The sequence below is a fragment of the Poecilia latipinna genome, unplaced genomic scaffold, assembly GCF_001443285.1.
Source record: "Poecilia latipinna isolate Pla-1442-1.1 unplaced genomic scaffold, P_latipinna-1.0 Scaffold1800, whole genome shotgun sequence".
NCBI classification, from domain to species: Eukaryota; Metazoa; Chordata; class Actinopteri; order Cyprinodontiformes; family Poeciliidae; genus Poecilia; species Poecilia latipinna.
In genome coordinates, this window is record NW_015114416.1 from 35,887 (window position 1) to 53,879 (window position 17,993).

Sequence of the window (17,993 nt, forward strand, 5' to 3'; positions counted from 1 at the left end):
ATTCTTTTCCCTTTTATAGATGCTTTGTGAGGTTAAACTAGCCGTATGCCAGTTAAAGCCTCTCAGTGATGGTGCACACGATAACATTTAACTCTTCCTTCAAGAGTTTGTGGCCATAAATAGGTTTTGAAACTGGATGCCACACAAGCCTGGAAGTCAGTTTGCTCTGAAAGGGACTAAAAGCACTAGCAATTTTCACCCTTTTCTTTTCTTTATTCGGTTTGTGTAAGGACAAATACATTCAAGGAGTTTAATCGTGCTTCGCCTGACATAGCAAGAACATGTCAGGTTGACGGAGTATGTGAAAAACTAAATTATAAATGACAATTACAGAAACTCTTAAAGGGGGAGAACATGGCCTAAAAGGGTTAGGTTAGGTTAGGTTTAGGGTAAGGATAGGGTTAGCAGGAAATTTGACACAAGAGACTGGAAAGAAGAAAAAAAAAAAGAACACTGTCAGAGTGTTGTTTCAGCATTACCATATCCACTACACATCTGTGAACATTTTACATTAACACAGGCAAACACAGTAGGGTGGGGTGTGGGGGACTGGTCTGGGAGCAGGGGGCTGACCAGGGGGCGTGGTACGCATTCTTATGTTCTCGTCCCTGCACCCTTGCTGGTTTGGCAAGTGCTGGAGGTGTGTTCAGTGGCTCGAGGGTTGTCCGGCGGCCCTGATCTTGGTGTGGTGCTCTTTGTGTGGTTTGGTCGGGCCATGACCCAACGAGGTGCGTTCTTAGGTGCCGAGTGTTGCTTTCTGTTGTTCTCATTATTCTAGCAACTTTGCAATGCTGTCATCTTGAGATATCCTTTATGTAGAAAAACTCTGCCCTGGCATATAGGATGTACACTAATTTATATAAATATCTAATCCAAAACTACAATCAAACTAAGTTTGCAAAATGTTTTCTTTCTAAAGAAGTCCTGCTTTTGCAACAAGTCATTGACTTTGCAGCAATTCCTCAAATAACCTGAGCTTGCATGTGGCCACAGAGATTGCACTGAGTTTTGTACTTTGCAGCATCTCTCAGCAAGAACATCAACAAGCAGCAAGAAAACACTCCCACTTGTTTTTTAGGAAAAGTCAAGCTGCTCCCAGATTAACTGATGGAAACTTATTTTTATCTCGTTCACATCTGAGGCACAGATCTGCCCTCTGCAGGAATGACCTACATACATAACTGGGATTTAGGCAGTGAGTTTCCTTGCAAATAAAGGTAGGGATCATGCTAAAAAAAAAAACTCAATGCAAAATGTAATATTGGCAGAAAGCACATTGCAAGAAATGTATCATATTTGTATGTGATAGGGCATTTTTTTCTATTTTAGTGGATAAAATATATAATACTCACCTTCATTTTTCGTCTTCTTTCTGTCGTCCTCCAAACATACATGCAGGTAAATGTGTGCTCTCTTTGTGTTTGAGCTCTTGTTTGTTTAGATTGAACAAACTGAAGTTAAATTAAGCTGAAAGTGAATAAGAATCGACGGAAAATTAGATCTATATACAAATTAGTTTCAACTGTGGATTGCTGTTGAAAGTAATATTTATCAAGTTTGAAGTTTATTTGGCAAAGCCACTCTGCACTACAAGAGAAAATCTTACATTTTTCTGTTCTAACTTATCTTTCTTTGGGGTTGTACGTCAGAATTGTTTCTAGTATTAAGTATTCAAAAAGGAGATTATTGGAATTTCAGTAGAAAAGTACATTTTAAATTACTCTAAAGAAAAAAAATAAAGTATAAGTTTATCCCCTTCCTTAGTCCAAGTTTATTTGTACATCATATTTCAGCAAAAAGGCGATTCCCAATACAATAAGCAATAAGTATTACATTTTGTCAAATGCCATCAACAAAATCATTAATACACATCAAATATATTGAGATCAATATCAAATAAAAGAACTAAAAGCTCATTGTTGCTTTAATTCTTCTGTCACAGATCTCCATATTTCATTCAGACGACAGCATTTACAGCAGGAAATGGTGCCAGTAAGGCTAGCTGTAAAGTAATAAACGCCACCCAGGAAAAAAGCCAAGCAACTAATCTGCTTAGTTTATGGCTGGATGGGCAAACAGAGCTGGCATTATGTTTCAGAGAGGCAGTCCTCCCATCGCTCATATCGGAGAGCGAATAATCAAAAAGTGTCTGTGATAGAAAGCCGCCCTCGGCTGTGTCCGGCATCCACAGCCTGTAGTTCAGTTGGATATCCATGACGCTGAACGGGTGTCTCATGACTTATTAAACAAAATGAGACAATACAAAGAGAAAAAAGTGGAGCTTTTATTTCCAGCTCTGCAACCAGGAAGTGTTTTTCTTTTTTTTTTTTTTTTGGTTCCACTTGCATTACAGGTGCTGCTGTTTGTGTTTCACCCCCACACAGATTTTCCACCTTTTTTGCACTGTCATTCTGCCTCATGAGTTTTTAAGCAATGAAATTCAATGGCTTTTGCTAGACAAGCTCAGACTTGCACAGGCATCTGTATGGCTGCAATGCAAAAACAAGCCTCAGACACAGAGAGTTTTACAGCTGTCACAATTTCATCTATCAAGCTATGTTTGACTTATAAGTTATTTACAGAAACAATGAGACAGGAAGGGCACGGCGCTGCAGTCGTGTGCCTTGAAATATGTGTACGTGACATTATTGCACACACACACACACACACACACACACACACACACACACACACACACGACACCGCAGATCATGTGACCACTGAGTGAAAAACATTAACTAGTTGTAATTGAATGTCAAACATGAAACTTTCTTTACCTCACCTGTTTGTTCACATTACATTAATAAAAGCTATTTTGTGCTTTTTGGACAGATTTCCATGCTTTGCGATGGAACCTAGTCAGACAGAATAAAAGCAAGTTGTGTGTTAGATGAGGCAGAAAGGCAGGGGAGACGGAGGGAAGCTGCTTCCTTCTCCTAAAACAAAGTTAACCGCTGTCTGAAAATTTTATAGCACTTATGTTGCCTGGAAACCGACACTGTCTTGTCAATTATAAACTCTTTTATACATTTGACATTTGAACATTAACTTTGATTGGTGGGGAATGTTGCAGCTATCAAAGGATAACTCTTTTATGTAGTCCAATGTACTCTTCAAGTATATTCATATCGCTCAGAGAAATCATTAATTTCTCTAATTCATAGGCCTCTCGATACTTGACTACCTGCACTTGCACTGACCGGCCACATACCTTTAAAAATAGAGGCTGAAGACACTTTTTCCTCCAGAACTGCCTTACATTTCCATGGAACAGTATCAGGAAAGTGTCTGAAATTTTCCTCGGAGACCTTGGGCCTCGCTAACAGGAGAACATCATGCCATTGTGCTTCAAATCTGTCCGCCATAGAACCATGATGCAAATGTCTTGTACCACTTCCCAACGGTGCTTAATAGAACTAGGATCTGCTGACCTTGAAATGCCATTGAAGGAATTTCAATTGTAGTCTCAGCTTCCTGTTAAAAACAAAGAGGTGTGGCACCTGCTGCTGAACTCCACCTGCTTCAAACTTGACATGCGTTCAGAGATTATATTTTGCATACCTTGGTTGATGCCTCATCTCAAACCATTCTCATTCTACTGATGAAAATCTTGTAATCTTCTACTGCTGCTGAGAGAGGGTTTGGCATGAAAATGTACATAGTCCACCAGTTTCTCAAATACTTAGACCAGGTCGTCTGCTGGAAACAACCATGTCATTGAATGTCTTACCCCACTTCACACTGACGCCCAGACTGAACTCCGTGTTTCCCTGCCATCTGATTGGCTGATTTCTATGTTAATGAGCAACTGAGCAGGTGTACCTAATAAAGAACCGGTGATTGTATATTTTATTACTCGCTAAAAGCCGATTTTGCTTCCTGCACTTAATCATTTCGGCTTCAAGCGTTGTCATTTATAAAACCAGCACATGTGCGACCCCTGGTGTTTGAAAAATTAACCACACATTAAAACAACAAGATCAGACGCTTTCATCCAAACCTGATCAGATTTGCTGTAGTCACTTTTGAGTAGAATATGAGTAGAACACAAAAACAACCACAGTTTATACAAAATGCAGTTTTGTAAGACATTTTATAGACTTTTTTATGGACTATTTTATGGATGTAAAACAGTTAATGTCTCCTCAACCAACAAATGGTTGTGCTATCCTTTACAAAAACAGTTTCATATTTGAGCCTCACAGTTTGAGATATCAGTCTTTCATTGAGGCAGAGCACTTTTGGCCCACTTTTCTTAACAAAATTGTTTGATATTAACCACAACCACCCACTTCCCAAGGTCGGGGGGGAGGGGGGGTGTCCTGCCCCAAGTGGAGGAGTTTAAGTATCTTGGGATCTAGTTCACGAATGAAGGAAAAACAGAGCGAGAGAGGCAGATTGGCGCAGCGTCTGCAGGGAAGTGGACGCTGTACCAGTCGGTCGTGGTGAAGAGAGAGCTGAGTCAAAAAACAAAGCTCTCGATTTACCGGTCAATTTATGTTCCTACTCATCTATGGTCATGAGCTTTGGGTCATGACCAAAAGAACGAGGTCACTGATACAAGTGGTCGAAATGGGTTTTCTCCACTGGGTGTCTGGGCTCTTCCTTAGAGAGAGAAGCTCAATCATGCAGTAGGGACTCAGAGTAGAGCCACAGCTCCTTCACTTCGAGAGGAGTCAGTTGAGATGGCTTGGGCATCTGGTCAGAAAGCCTCCTGGACGTCTCTCTGGTGAGGGGTTCTGGGCACGTCCCAGCAGGAGGAGGTCCTGGACACGCTGGAGGGACGATGTTTCTCGGCTGGCCTGGGAACACCTTTGGATTCCCCAGGAGCTGAAACAAGTGGCTGGGGAGAAGAAAGCCTGGGCTTCCCTACTTAGGCTGCTACCCCCGCGACCGGATAAGCAGAGGGATGGATGGAGGGACGGATGGATGAATGAATGGATGGATAACCACATGGGAGGATTTCAAGGAGAAATGGTTTAATGTCATTGACTCAGTGAGATTAGGTCCAGACTTACATCAGACTTACATTAAAATCTTGCTTTCTTTTTGTTTGAGCCGTCTAGAGGCAGATTGCAGATTTCTCATTGTCTATTATTTCCCTGAAAGTCTTACAGATCAACACCTTTTTTTTTCTTAGGAAGCGTTAGATAGGTGGGTTTCACATTTAACTTGTTTTCTGCATTCTCTTTGTTGTTGAATTATGAATTCTGACCTTAGCTGAGGAAAGTCAGGGCTGCAGTACTGTCAGCATTATTCTTGGTTCTTATGCGACATGCTGAAGGAGTAGTCAATGTTGTCAAACAGGTTCTATACAAGTAATTTATTATTCCTACAGGTCTGGCCGTTCTCAGGCTTGGACGTCATCTCTGCAGACCCCGCACATACAGGACACCATCTGTTCACACTTCAGCCACACAACACCGTTTGCATAAACGGGCTGTCAGTGATGGATATATAGATCATTTCATTTTGAATTTTTTGGGTCCTCTTTCTCTCTGTATATAAATATCCTCCTGACTACCAGTAGTTCATTTTTGTCCTCTGTAGAGGACATTTCTAAACTTGAATATCTCCCACCTCCTGCATTCTACTGAATTAATTCCTTTTGGTATCTGGAGAGGACATTTAGGGCTTTTCAACGATATTACATGTGAAGGGGTGGGACTTTTGTACGTACCTTTTTCTAATTCATAAAAATGGCGTTCATCAGTAATAACATATTTTATGGGAAGAGACAATGTAAGTGCATAAAACCTTTTATTACCTTACAAAGAATGTGGGATTTAAAAAAAAATGGTGATTGGACAATATTTTTTTTCCTGGTAGTCAGATGTGTGTATGCTAACTGTGTGTAGAGTCAACTTGCTTGAGTGCACAAACCTGAACAAAGAAGCCGATTCTGATATATTTGACATTCTGGAACACTTTATACTTGGTAAGAAAACACAGTACAACAAACACAACTGAAAACTTTATTATGCCAAAACTGTGGTCCAGTTTTTAATACTATTTTTTGGGGGGGAAGTGGAGATTTAGACATCCCCCCTTACATTCTCTCAACTCTTCAGAAAATACCATAAATAGCAAATCCAGTCATCCCTTGTGCTCTGAGCACTAAAACTGATCTGCATAGCTTTATAATTATATCCTCACACTGTAGGTCAATGATATCTTCAGTCTTATTGATCATTAGCACTCTGTTTCTTAATGTAGTATAGTCAGTAAATTATTACATTATGCAAGTGAAGCAACCATGATGTTACTTTTGGAATATTTGGAATATTCACCTTTGATTTTCTTTACAGAGACAGAAATCTGCCTGGTAACAGACTTCAGGTGAACACATTTGACGAGGTGTAATGTTGACAAAATAGAAATGATAAAAAAGTGAGTCTCGTAACCCATGAAAAGGTTTAGCTTGCATGCACTGAGGCCAGCTACAAAATCAAACCAAAATTGCTGATTTCCACTCTATTACATTAAGATCATAGCATCCAGCTTGAACACATTACAATGAAGTAATAATTTTTTAATAACCAAACATAATTTGAAACAAAGCAAAATTCTTTGATACAAATGAAAAAAAAAATCACCTGTTGCAGTAGGCTTTAATGGTGAATTAAGGTCAAGTTTTCAGATTATTCTCAGCATAAGAGATAATTTTCCACCCAATGAGAGCGATGCAAGCACAGGGCATTAGGTCCCCAAGAGGCTGCAGTTCTCCTCCAATTAGAAATGTGCGTCTGTTGTCGTTCCACTGACTGTGCTTAGGCACCGCCGTTTTTCCCCATCCATGTCTCTATACTTGCAAAGGCACCGATCGGCGCCGAGACATCCCTGCCTCCGCTGGAACGGACCGCGCATGTCAATGAAACAGAGACTCTCAGACGCTGGGCTGCTGACACTGCGCACAGCTACGTACCGTCCTCTGTCTGTGAGTCTGGACCTGCACTGTGCATCTGGTGAGGCCGTAGGTGTGGAGCAGCAGGTGGCGCGCCTTGGCCTGGACGTCTTCCCAGTTGTTGGCACTAGAGGGAGCTGTGAACACAGGCGTGTACATGATCACAGCTGGCTCAGCCGTGGATTTTATGTTTTGCAAGTCTTCTGCAGTGTAAAATATCTCATGCTAGATTACCATGTTAAGTGAAAATCTTGAGACCAAGAGGTTAGATAAGTCAGCTTTGCGTTCCAAGCTAATTATAGTTTCATTGGTGAGAACAGAGTATAAGGAGTCTCACACAGACTCATTCCCTCACTTTATTTTTAGCTCATCCAGACCAAATGACAAGAATAGTCATGCCACAGTTTGTTTTAACATATAAAAAATGTATCTCCTAAACAACATATCTAACAATAGCTGAATCCACAGAAAACATTCGCAACAAAAACAACTGTTACCGCTGGAGGTATTCTGATGATTCAATTGTTGTAGAATAATGTTGCACAGAAAGATAAGCTGGAACAAAAGAAAAGCCTGTTCTTGTTAAAAGTTTCATTCTGGTCGATCCAGCATGTGGCCCCTGTACGACAATAATCATTTCCACTCCTGACGTCTACTTGAGTGTGCAAGACAGGGCTCTAAAAACGTTCTGCTGCACGGTGGGAGAAATGGAGCATCTAACGCCTCTTTTTAAAAGGATAATAGTGGAAAACTAAATTACTTTAAAGTTGAATCAGGATCTGCTAAATACCAAAGCAAGACTAGAGGATTATGAATGGTTTTGCTCCCAAATACCTCATGTACAAAGACCTGAGTGTTTCCAAGTCGAAAACAGCTTGCACTTAAACCGAGAACATGGTGAACACAGACAAATCCAGACGTATGAAATGTTGTGAATCCAAATGAATTTCCTTTCATACAGTATCATGAAAAAGTTTCCTAATAGCAGGTTTATTGTGTTTTCAAATTGTTGCCACACTTAAAGATTTGAGAATATAATAGAGCATCAAACATATTTATTAGAGGGGTTGGGAATATATTTTCACAAAACTGTACATCTTAACCAGAGTGGAACTGACCAATAATCAGTCCACAGCCGTACAGGCAGATCCAAAAGGATTGGCTTTGGTACAGCTAACTCATTTACTCTAAATATGCCAAAGCCATTAATGCTTCAAATATTTTCTTCACCACTTTGTGTATACTTTAATATCCACTGCATACACATACATGTGCACTTGTAGCTGCGCACAGTAAAAGTTTTCACACCATTACTGGTCAAACCAGTCAAGTTTTGTCAATAGAAACAAAATCATGACTAAGGCAGCCAGTGAGTTGCAGTGTGGTTGGTGCAGAAATGAAGGAACAGCGCCCTCTGCTGTCCAATCTGCAGCTAATGGAAAACTTAGACGTGTTCAACTAAAATACATTCAGATGCAAATTGTAAAGCGCTTTAAGTGTTGGAGAGTGTGTCCCCTTCATCCATGAACCTGCTCGTTGTTGGATGAGACGGTGGAGGGACTTTTTTAATGGGATGAAATAAGGAACATCAGATGGTCTGTTAACAGCTGAAGTTTTCTAAAGTGTTACAGCATGTATCAGCACCATTCCTGCTGTAAAAATCAAAATTGACATAATTGTTAAACCAAAGGTCAAAGATAAGAACAAACTCCAGAGGCCACACTGACACATGGCAACTTTACACAAAGCCTTTTGTCCTTTCAGGACACTGACACTTCATCTACTGCCAAATCAGCAACCAATCTACATCAAGGAACAATGTAGATAAACTTGCATCAGATTCTGATTATATTCAGATATCTGAGAAGATCTTTCCATTACAGTTTCAATTTAAACAAAAGGACTTTATCTTTCATGTTGAAAAGTTAAACTGGAGCTAAATTGCCTGAAATCTGTCCATTTCATCCCGTCTTTATTGTAGGTACTCACTGAGCTGCAAGTGCACCATCGCTGCGGTCTTGTCAGCCGTCAGAGCCCAGACATTCAGCTCGTCGACAGACTGGACGTCCTCCAGCTTCAGGAGGTCCTCTTTGATTCGCTGGGTGTCCAAATGTCTGGGAACACCTGCAGGATGGGAAAAAGGTCACCAGAGCAGCCCGCTGTAACAGATTCATAAAAGCTAACCAAAGTAAGCTCGAGGAAAATGAACCTGGACTCACCTTCCAGGACTATGACTATCGTGTCTCGAATGATGCGGACTGTGGTGAAGAGGACCAGAACTGAGAAAATGTAGGTGCAGATGGGGTCGGCCAGCTTCAGCTCCGGCTGTGAAGTCAGACATTTGCATTGAGTAAAATCAGTCGTTTTGCAACTCACTGTTAGCAATGTTTACATGCAGGTAAAGCTCAGCAAGAATGTCATCAAAAACTGAATTTAAGTAATTTATTAATTTAAGAAAAACTTCCTTAACATACAGTGATACAGTTGTAGTGCTGATATCTTTATTAGGGGGTTGGGGATATATCCCTCTTCATTTTGATGATTATGGCAAATAGCAAATGAAATTCACTCAATTTTCTGAGACATTTCTGCAAGTTTGAATGACTGGCATTTAGGACTTTAAGAGGGTTTTTAGGACTGCTATGGTTTAAATTCAAGACCTACAAAAATTACCATAAAGTTGTCTAAAAACTTCAAAGCTAAATGTGTTACATGTTTTTTGACAAGTGCCATAAAACTCTTGGACTTAGCTTGCCAGTAATACAACAGGCTTCATACTGATTATTGAAGAAACTTTTACTCGGTGTGAAAATCTGTTTTCATGGTAAACAGATGTAAACTTTTCTGTAATAAAAAAAAACACCTGGTAGAAGACATTATAGAAACTTTATATTTATTTATTTACTAGGAATGTCAAATTCAAATGTATTAAGGGTTCAACACAAAGAAATCCCTAGGCTGACGGTCAAACAGAATATTTTGTTTTTTCAGAAACAGAGACGTTTTAAAGATGTTTTAATTCAGAACAAAGTTTTTACTGCTTGAGTTTAAAACATGACATCAATAATCTAATTATTATTTCTATCAAATAGAAATATTAAATTATTTTATCTATTATGTAGATCTGAGCAGGAAAAGAGCAAAGGCCTCCTGTGACTTGAATGTGTGTTTTATCATTAATGTTCCGAGAAACATTTGTTACTCAGCCTTAGTCATTTGTAATGACAGCAGTTTTATTGGACTGTGTTTTATAGAGTCATAATTAAATATGACTATAAAACAATTTAATATGATTGTATAAAACACCACAGATCTCTGTTTTGTTTTTCAACCTTCATGTCAAATTGACCCATTTTAAAGTACAAACATTTTTTTTAAATAGCTGAAAGTATTTTTTCTGCATGAAACTTCTTTTTAATCTACATATAAAATGTTTTACACATTAGCATCAAGTAATCATAACCATTTTATTCTTCTTTAGGTTTGCCATCTGATGATGTTAGAACAAGCGTGAGTTGTTTGAAATGTGTAACGTTAATTTGCACAAAGCGCTCGGTGATGACATGTCCCTCGTGTGCCATGGAGATGACACAACTAAAGCATCTAGGTCATTTTCATCTATTCATTTCTGATTTTATTCATTGCATGGTGTTTACTATCACAACATGGTGACATTATTTGCGGGCTGTGGATATTCACAGACATACATGCGCTGTTGTTGTTTATGTTCCTGACATCTTATTTTGTTGTTTAGTTCACTTCTGGTTCAAAAACAGTGGTTGAATAAAGTTTACTTTCAATACAAATCTTCATGACTCGTTGGTCTCGATTTTTAATCAGCGGGTCAATCTGACCCAGAACAGAATAGGTGTCTCCAGTTCAATTATATAGATCACTCCTTGAAAAATATTCAAAATTGAATATGTTAAAAAAAAAATTCTATTTCTATAAGGACATAATTGTGTAGGTTTTTTCAATGGGCATAAAAGATGTTATTTTTTTTTTTTTTTAGGAAAAACGAGCAAATTGTCGTCATTGATCCTTTATCTGAGAGAAATAATAAAAATTAAAAAAAAAAAAACACAGGTGCACAAATATTGATTAAAATGGTCAGTATTGGAGTTAATAATCAGATACAAAAATGTTTTGAAGAATTATTTTTGGTTTCTAATTCTAAGTAAAGTTTCAACTGAATCAAGGAACAAATTGTTGACATATTGGGTCAAACCTCCAGGTGAATCACAATCCTTCCTAACTATCCTTCAAATACTTGATACTTTTTTTAAATGACATCCCACCACTATAAAGCCACAATCTCTGCTAGTTCTTGCACGGTCTTCTCCTGGAGGAGAGCATCAGTGACCGTCTGCTGATTCTGCAGCCTCCAACATCGCATTCCTGTGTTAAAATTTTCTATTGGTCTTGTATAGCATTCCTGTTTTGTGGGAAACTAAATTTTGCATTGGTAAAAGATGAGTTTGCACATGAGAAATAAGAAAGAATGTGCTTTTGTTTTTCAAAACATTTTTTTTTTGCTCTGTGCATGAATCATGCTTAAATAAACTAAGGCACTAAAACCAGTTTTAGCTGACAATAAAAGCAGGAAGATGCATGCAGGCATGTTATTACTTGTTTGGGTTTGGGTTTATCAGCCACATCGCTGCTTGAATGCTGTTTGAGCAATATGTAAACAAGGACAGATGGATTAACAGAGAGGCTACAAATTAGGGCAACACGCCGTTACTTTATGAATGATGGATTGCACCATAATGTTGGAAACAGGCTAATTTCTGTGTGCTCACTGCTGTTGGAAAAGCTGTTAACTTTGCTATAAGAAAAGAAGTGAAAATAATCTGCAAAAGATTTTACGTTATTCGAACTATGACTTTGGGAGGAATATTGGAACCGGTGATTTCACCTTGAAGCGGACGACGTAAGCAGCTATGAGCACGCCGACGCTCTGGAGGAGATCTCCCAAAGCGTGGATGAAGGCCGCTCTAACGGCGAGGCTGCCGGTGGGCCTCTGCTGACCCGACCCGGCTGAGTGTGAACCAGATGGGGCAGCAGCCGGGCCGTGGGAATGACCGTGACCGTGACTGTGACCATGACCGTGAGAGTGGAGGTGGCCGCCTTGGTTTAACAGAAAACCCATTCTGGAAAGACAAAGAGACATTAAATCACACATCTGACCAAATCACTAAAGCGCCGCAGTCAATCCTGTAGACTTCAGGTAAACATTAACTCAGAGATCAACACCTGGAGTCCGTGCAGTAAAGGCAGCAGCACTTTGGACTGAACTTACACATTTTTTCTAAAAATGTAAAAATGGCCATACTTACATAAGATTAACCGCCACCCCTACAGCTGCAGTGATGAGCATGATATCCCCATCTATGTCAAAGTCCTGATGCACGGTCCTCAAGACGGCCTCGTACAGCAGGACGCCCGTCAGGATGTAGATGAGCAGCACACTGAGGACCGCCGACACCACCTCTACAACAACCACACACAATCAGACATCAGCTGAAAGGGAAAAAAAGTCTGACTTAACCATAGTACACTTCTCTTTGAACAATGTTACAGTAACAGGTAAAAAAAAAAAAAAAAGAAAAAGCAGAAATCCAGTTGCAACTTTTCAACTTTCTCTTGAAACTCAATCTCACACAATGGCTTTTGATCTGCAACTGTACCATCCAGCTTAACTTGTGTGTTTAATAATAATTTTATAAAAAAATATATATATACATTTTTAATTAATTTTTCCATATTTCTCACATTTCTCATCATTTTATTTTTTTACTTCAAGGAAATTAAACAGAAAACTGCTGTTGTACCACAAAAAAAGAAGAACTTAATTATAACGGAGTAACGCGAAAAACATCTCTAAAAAAAATCACCTTTACAATACTTCTAAAGAAAAAATCTCGTTTGAAATTACTGAAACATTAAAAAGATATATCTGATGCAAAAACAATAAGCGTCTTATGACTTTTTAACATTTTTTCTTCAGTGAGAACCGAGTTTAAAATGAGGAAGTGATGTAATAAATTAAGATCCAGTTTAATGAGAAGCAGACAGAAAATCAAGTTGAACTCTTTCGTCTTCAGCAGCTTCTTCATTTGTAGCTGCGGTGTCAAAGCTGTGGTTTTATTTTCCTGTTTTGTTTAAATCGTACTGACTGTGTCGACAAAGGCATAAAGGATGAAGTCAACTCTTTCAAAGAAGTTTTTGAAGCGTTTTCTATTATTTTAAAATGCTTTTGTGCCTTTAAGAATTTATTTTACTCCTGAAATTAGGAGGATGTGACTATGAGTTCATGTGAGAAATTAATTTTCATTACTATTTTCCCGACATTAACACAAGTCTTTATAGTGTTTATACAGCCCCAGTCATTCAGCCAGCATGTCGGCCTCCATTGTTATAGATGCAATAAAAGAGATAGGATTCTTATTTGCTTTCAGCACAGCTGAAAATACACTTCTCCAAATGATTAATCAGCAGGAAAAGCAACATGAAATGCCACAGTGGGAGCAGCTACAAAAGGAAAGTGACAGAGAAAAAAAAAAAAAAAAAAAAGTAGAGCAGCTTAGCTGCCTCTGCAACTCACCAAGGCGATGTAGTCCAAAGGTGAATCTCTTGGTGGGTGGCTTGTTGGAGAGCCACAGGGCCAGCAGAGAAAACAAGATACCAACCACATCTGCTAGCATGTGCACGGCATCAGTCATTATTGCTAAACTGTTCGACACATAACCACCTGGAAAAAGATGGAGGAAAATGAGAGCAATTACAGTGAAAAATGTTTACGACTGGCTGTATAAAAATCTTTTGCAAATGCTAACTTGAAACTTGGAAATCCTAACTAACTGAGATTTGTTCCTGTTCAATATAATGGGAATTATTTTAAAGGTTTTCACAGTGAAAATAGGGCAAAAATTAATAAAATAATGCTGAAAAGATTCAATCTAACAAATGAGAAACATTTGAGATACTGTTAAATGCTAGTTGGGTTGAATTCAGCAAGAAGCACCGGAGGATAATAAGAAGGTGATGGCCAGTAGGGGATAAAAGAAAGGATTTACACAGAGAAAGACAGAAAAAAAAGACAGGAAGGAAGAAAATTGAGGACGGACAGAAGAGAGAATGGACACAGAGGCAAGACACAATAAAAAGGAGAGAAAAAATAAAGAACGAGAGGGAGAATGGACAAAAGAAGTAAGGTCAAGAAGAAGGAAGAAAGAGCAAAGAAGGACAGAAAAAAGGAGATGAGGAAGAAAGGAAATAAGGTCTTAAGGGGTTAGGACTGAGGTGTTGAGGACAGAAAGGAAAGTAACAAAGGACAGCTAACAGGACAAAAGGAAAATTGAAGGAAGTATGGAAATGAAGGAAGGACAGGGAGGGTGTTCCTGCATGGGAACACACTGTGTACTGAAGTCGCTACTGCATGGTGAGAAAATTTCACATCTGATTTAAACAACAAATTAAAGTTCAAACTCCAGCATGGGACAGCTGTATGCTCGTCTTTCATAAAGGTTAATGTTTGATGAAGATACTGAAGGCGGCTTTGCCAGCTAGTTTATTAGTTGTTGAAAAAGTAAACACACACTGGATTAATTTCAAAGGTTGCTTACGGGAGATTTATCCAGTAAGTGGTTCACTGGGTTTTGTTATCCAGGAATAAATCACTGTTTGACCGACAGCAATAAAAAAATAAAAATAAAAAAAAATAAAAAACTCCAGTAACTCCAGGCAGCCCCGTCATAAATACTGCATAACAGATTGATACAAATTATTTCAGCAGAGAGCAAGAAGAAAAGGATAAATGTTACAGAGATTAATCCTTCCATGTTGTTCTCTTATTGCTGCATCTCATCTCTGCCCTTAGCCCTGTGGGTTATAAGTAGGGGGGAAAATATGAGGGACTCTTTAGATATTTAAAACTTTTTAAGGGCACACTTGGACACAAAGCAATAATTTCTAATTTCTTTTAGCGCAGAAACCAGCATGATGTGAATATTGAAGGGTTCCAGTATAATTCTTTTGGATTGGTTATTATTCAGGTGTTAGAAAATGCACTAGAGTCAAACGTTTTCCATTTCAAACATTTTCCTGCTACAACTAAAAGCTTGTGCAATCGTATCCAGTTCCCAGGAAGTCAAAAATAAAAATAAATAAATAGGAAGAATAACAGCGTTATTTCTCTCTTTAAAAAGTATCATTGCAAGAGCAAAACTACTGAAATATCTAGCTTCTTCTTGTATACTGGAGCATTAGGCAAAAATAAAATGAAGTACTGAGTGTTAAAAATTAAATGAACTTGACGGACTTTGAAGTCACAATATTTCCAGCATGTATGAAAAACTCTTCTACTTTGGCACAATTATTAAAAGGTGTTTTCCAGGCACATAGTGCCATTTTATAGCACAAGCAAATAACGATGTGAATTTCAGACTTTAAAAAATTTTGTACTTTTTAACTCCTGCTCTTTCTGAAACTCTGCCTTCAGGAAGCCATCACAGCATGGCTCCTCTATTAGTCCTTTTAAAAACTTTTCTACCAGTGCTTATTAGATGAGCTCAGTGCATTAGAAGAGCTCAGCTCATCTAAAGAGCTCATTAGATGAGCTGAGCTCATCTAAAGATGAGCTGAGCTCAGCTCTTTAGATGAGCTCAGCTCTTTAGATGAGCTCATCTAATGAGCTCAGCTTCATCACCAGGTGTTTGCTAATTGCTACTGGCTAGTCTGAAGGAGCTGAGTGGTGGAGGCAGGGGGGAGGGCTGCTCTGCGAGGCAGAAGCTCAGAAGCTTGAAAACTGCAGCTCAGAGGAGGAGCTACACCTCAAAGAAGGGGGTGCTAGGCCCACCCAGGCGTATTGCAAAGTTGAATGGTCGCCATGGAGATTAAAGGATTTCTCAAACATGCGTGAAAGAATCAAGGCAACATTCCAGGCGTGTTTTGATGAGGGAATAACATCATATCATGATGTACAGCTCACACATAAATGAACCTTTGGCGTACTGTCAATGATACAAGTGCATAAACGTCCATGTATTTCCACTACCTTCCTTTTGGTATAATATTTTTGATGCCGGCTGAGGGGTTGATGACTGCTTACATGACACGTCCAGGCATATTAAGTCATATTATTTCTATATAAATGGAAACAGTGAGAATAGATGATGCATCTGCTTCATGAGGGAGTGTCTCGTTTCACAGTGGGATATTTTAACTACTAAGGGATGAGTGGGAGGGGGAGGGCTTGGGGCAGCACTGGTGAATGTGATTCATCCCCACAGTGGGGCCAGCTGCTACTCTTAAGGCAGTTCACTTTCAACTGGGTGCATTTTCATATCTAGAGTTTGTTTAGTTACAGAGATAAACTCGAAGGATTTGCATACAAAAAGGAGGTGGCTAAACATGCAAATAGAAATCTGTTCAAGTATAAAAAGAAAAAAAAAGACAATTATAATCTTTGAATATTTTTGTCATTTACACTGAAAGCCTCGTTTCCATTGTGGTTCTTACCTATAACTTCCCCCGTCATGAACAGGAAGTACAGTATAGCTGCAATGATGAGCCTCTTCATCACCCTCCTGTGCCTGATCCTCTCCCTCTTCTTGTTGCAGTTGTCACATGGGTCCATGTTCAAACCAGGGCTGCCCAGAGTGGACGAGGAGTCCAGCAGGGAGTCATCATCATCTTCATCTCCTCCAGCTCCAGGCGGGACCACCACGGTGCTCACCGCCACCCCGTTGGACGAAGCCCCGGCCGAGTAGTCGGACATCTCTCCGGAGACGACCACCTTCAGCTTGTTGAACTTGGGGGCCTCGTCATCCTCCACCAGCTCGTCGGAGAAGTCAAAGGGAGCCGAGTCGCTCAGGTTCCAGTCGGTGCGGTCCCTCCTGAAGGCGGACCGCACCTTACCGAAGAGCTTACCTCCTGACATGTTAAGTGATTAACGGAGCTCAGTGTGTCGATATCTCTGTGTTTAAGTCCCCGACCTCTTGGGTAATCATTAACATCTTTATAATGGAGCGCGATGGTAAAGCTGCATTTCGATTCTGACCTGTCAAAAAGGAAAGTGATGTCAAACACAGACAGATAGGCGTTTCACGTTTGTACAACTGAGTAGTTCCAACAAACAAACAAACCAACCAACCAACAAAAAATGCAGTCGCTGTTTACTAAACTTCAATAAAAAACTTTAAAAAAAAACCTTCTTTGTACCTTTAACGCCTTCACGTGAGCAGAGAAAGTTCACCTGCCCTCATAAAAGCAGCACTAGGCAAACAGTAACAAGCTAGCAAGCAGATGTTAGCTTTCCTGTCACTTTCAGACTGAAGGGCAGCTCTTGTAATGTGACAGTTTGTTAACAAACACTCGAGAAAGACTTACTGATAAAAGAGTTTTCAGCGGGACCAACTCATTCCACTGTCATGATAGTAATTGAGTAAACAACGCCACAGCCCTGGCACCACCTTAGCTCCGCAATGAAACACAGGGAACTTTGCTTCTGTTCGGTTGATCATAGTCATGGGATTTCCGGCTCTTTTCTGGGATCCATATCAATTGGCTAAGTTCACCGAAAAGAATCGTGCTGAGAGGAATTCCCCTCTTAAGGTTAGTTTCCTCACGATTGTGCTTTTTTTAAAATTATAACATAGGGCGTTTATAGTCTTTTCAACCACTGAAACTGTTTTTAAACTTCAAGTATGATGCTCAGAGTTCTCCAACTTCCGCAACAATATAGGCCAAACTTGCTTGCATATTGCATAGATAAACTACATCTATTATTATTATTATTATTATTATTATTATTATTATTATTATTATTATTATTATTAACAAATAAGATTCCTTAGGTATTTTGAACATGTTTTGTAGTGCAGGGATTTTTTTTTGTTTGTTTGTTTCATTGATTATAGGCAATGAGGTGATTTTTATTTTATTTTTATTTTTTTTACCATAAATACAAAACTAGCTACACCTTTTAAGTAAAAAAAAAAAAAAAAAAAAAAAAAAAAAAAAAAAAAAAAAAAAAAAAAAGGGAAAAAAAACCCCCCCCCGGGGGGGGTACCACTCCTTTTAAAAA

General features: G+C 39.1%; 1 protein-coding gene across 1 annotated transcript; it reads right to left on the reverse strand.

Annotated features, from left to right (window-relative positions):
- Positions 1-5,961: 5,961 nt before the first annotated feature.
- On the reverse strand, positions 5,962-17,447 carry slc30a4 (solute carrier family 30 member 4). Its single transcript, XM_015014256.1, has 8 exons — positions 17,297-17,447; positions 16,427-16,967; positions 13,512-13,658; positions 12,244-12,397; positions 11,823-12,057; positions 9,124-9,229; positions 8,894-9,028; positions 5,962-7,041 (listed from the first exon to the last, which is right to left on the reverse strand). The coding sequence occupies exons 2-8, from the start codon at positions 16,845-16,847 to the stop codon at positions 6,887-6,889; spliced, it is 1,353 nt and encodes a 450-aa protein (XP_014869742.1). The 5' UTR covers positions 16,848-16,967; positions 17,297-17,447; the 3' UTR covers positions 5,962-6,886.
- Between the last annotated feature and the right edge of the window lie 546 nt (positions 17,448-17,993).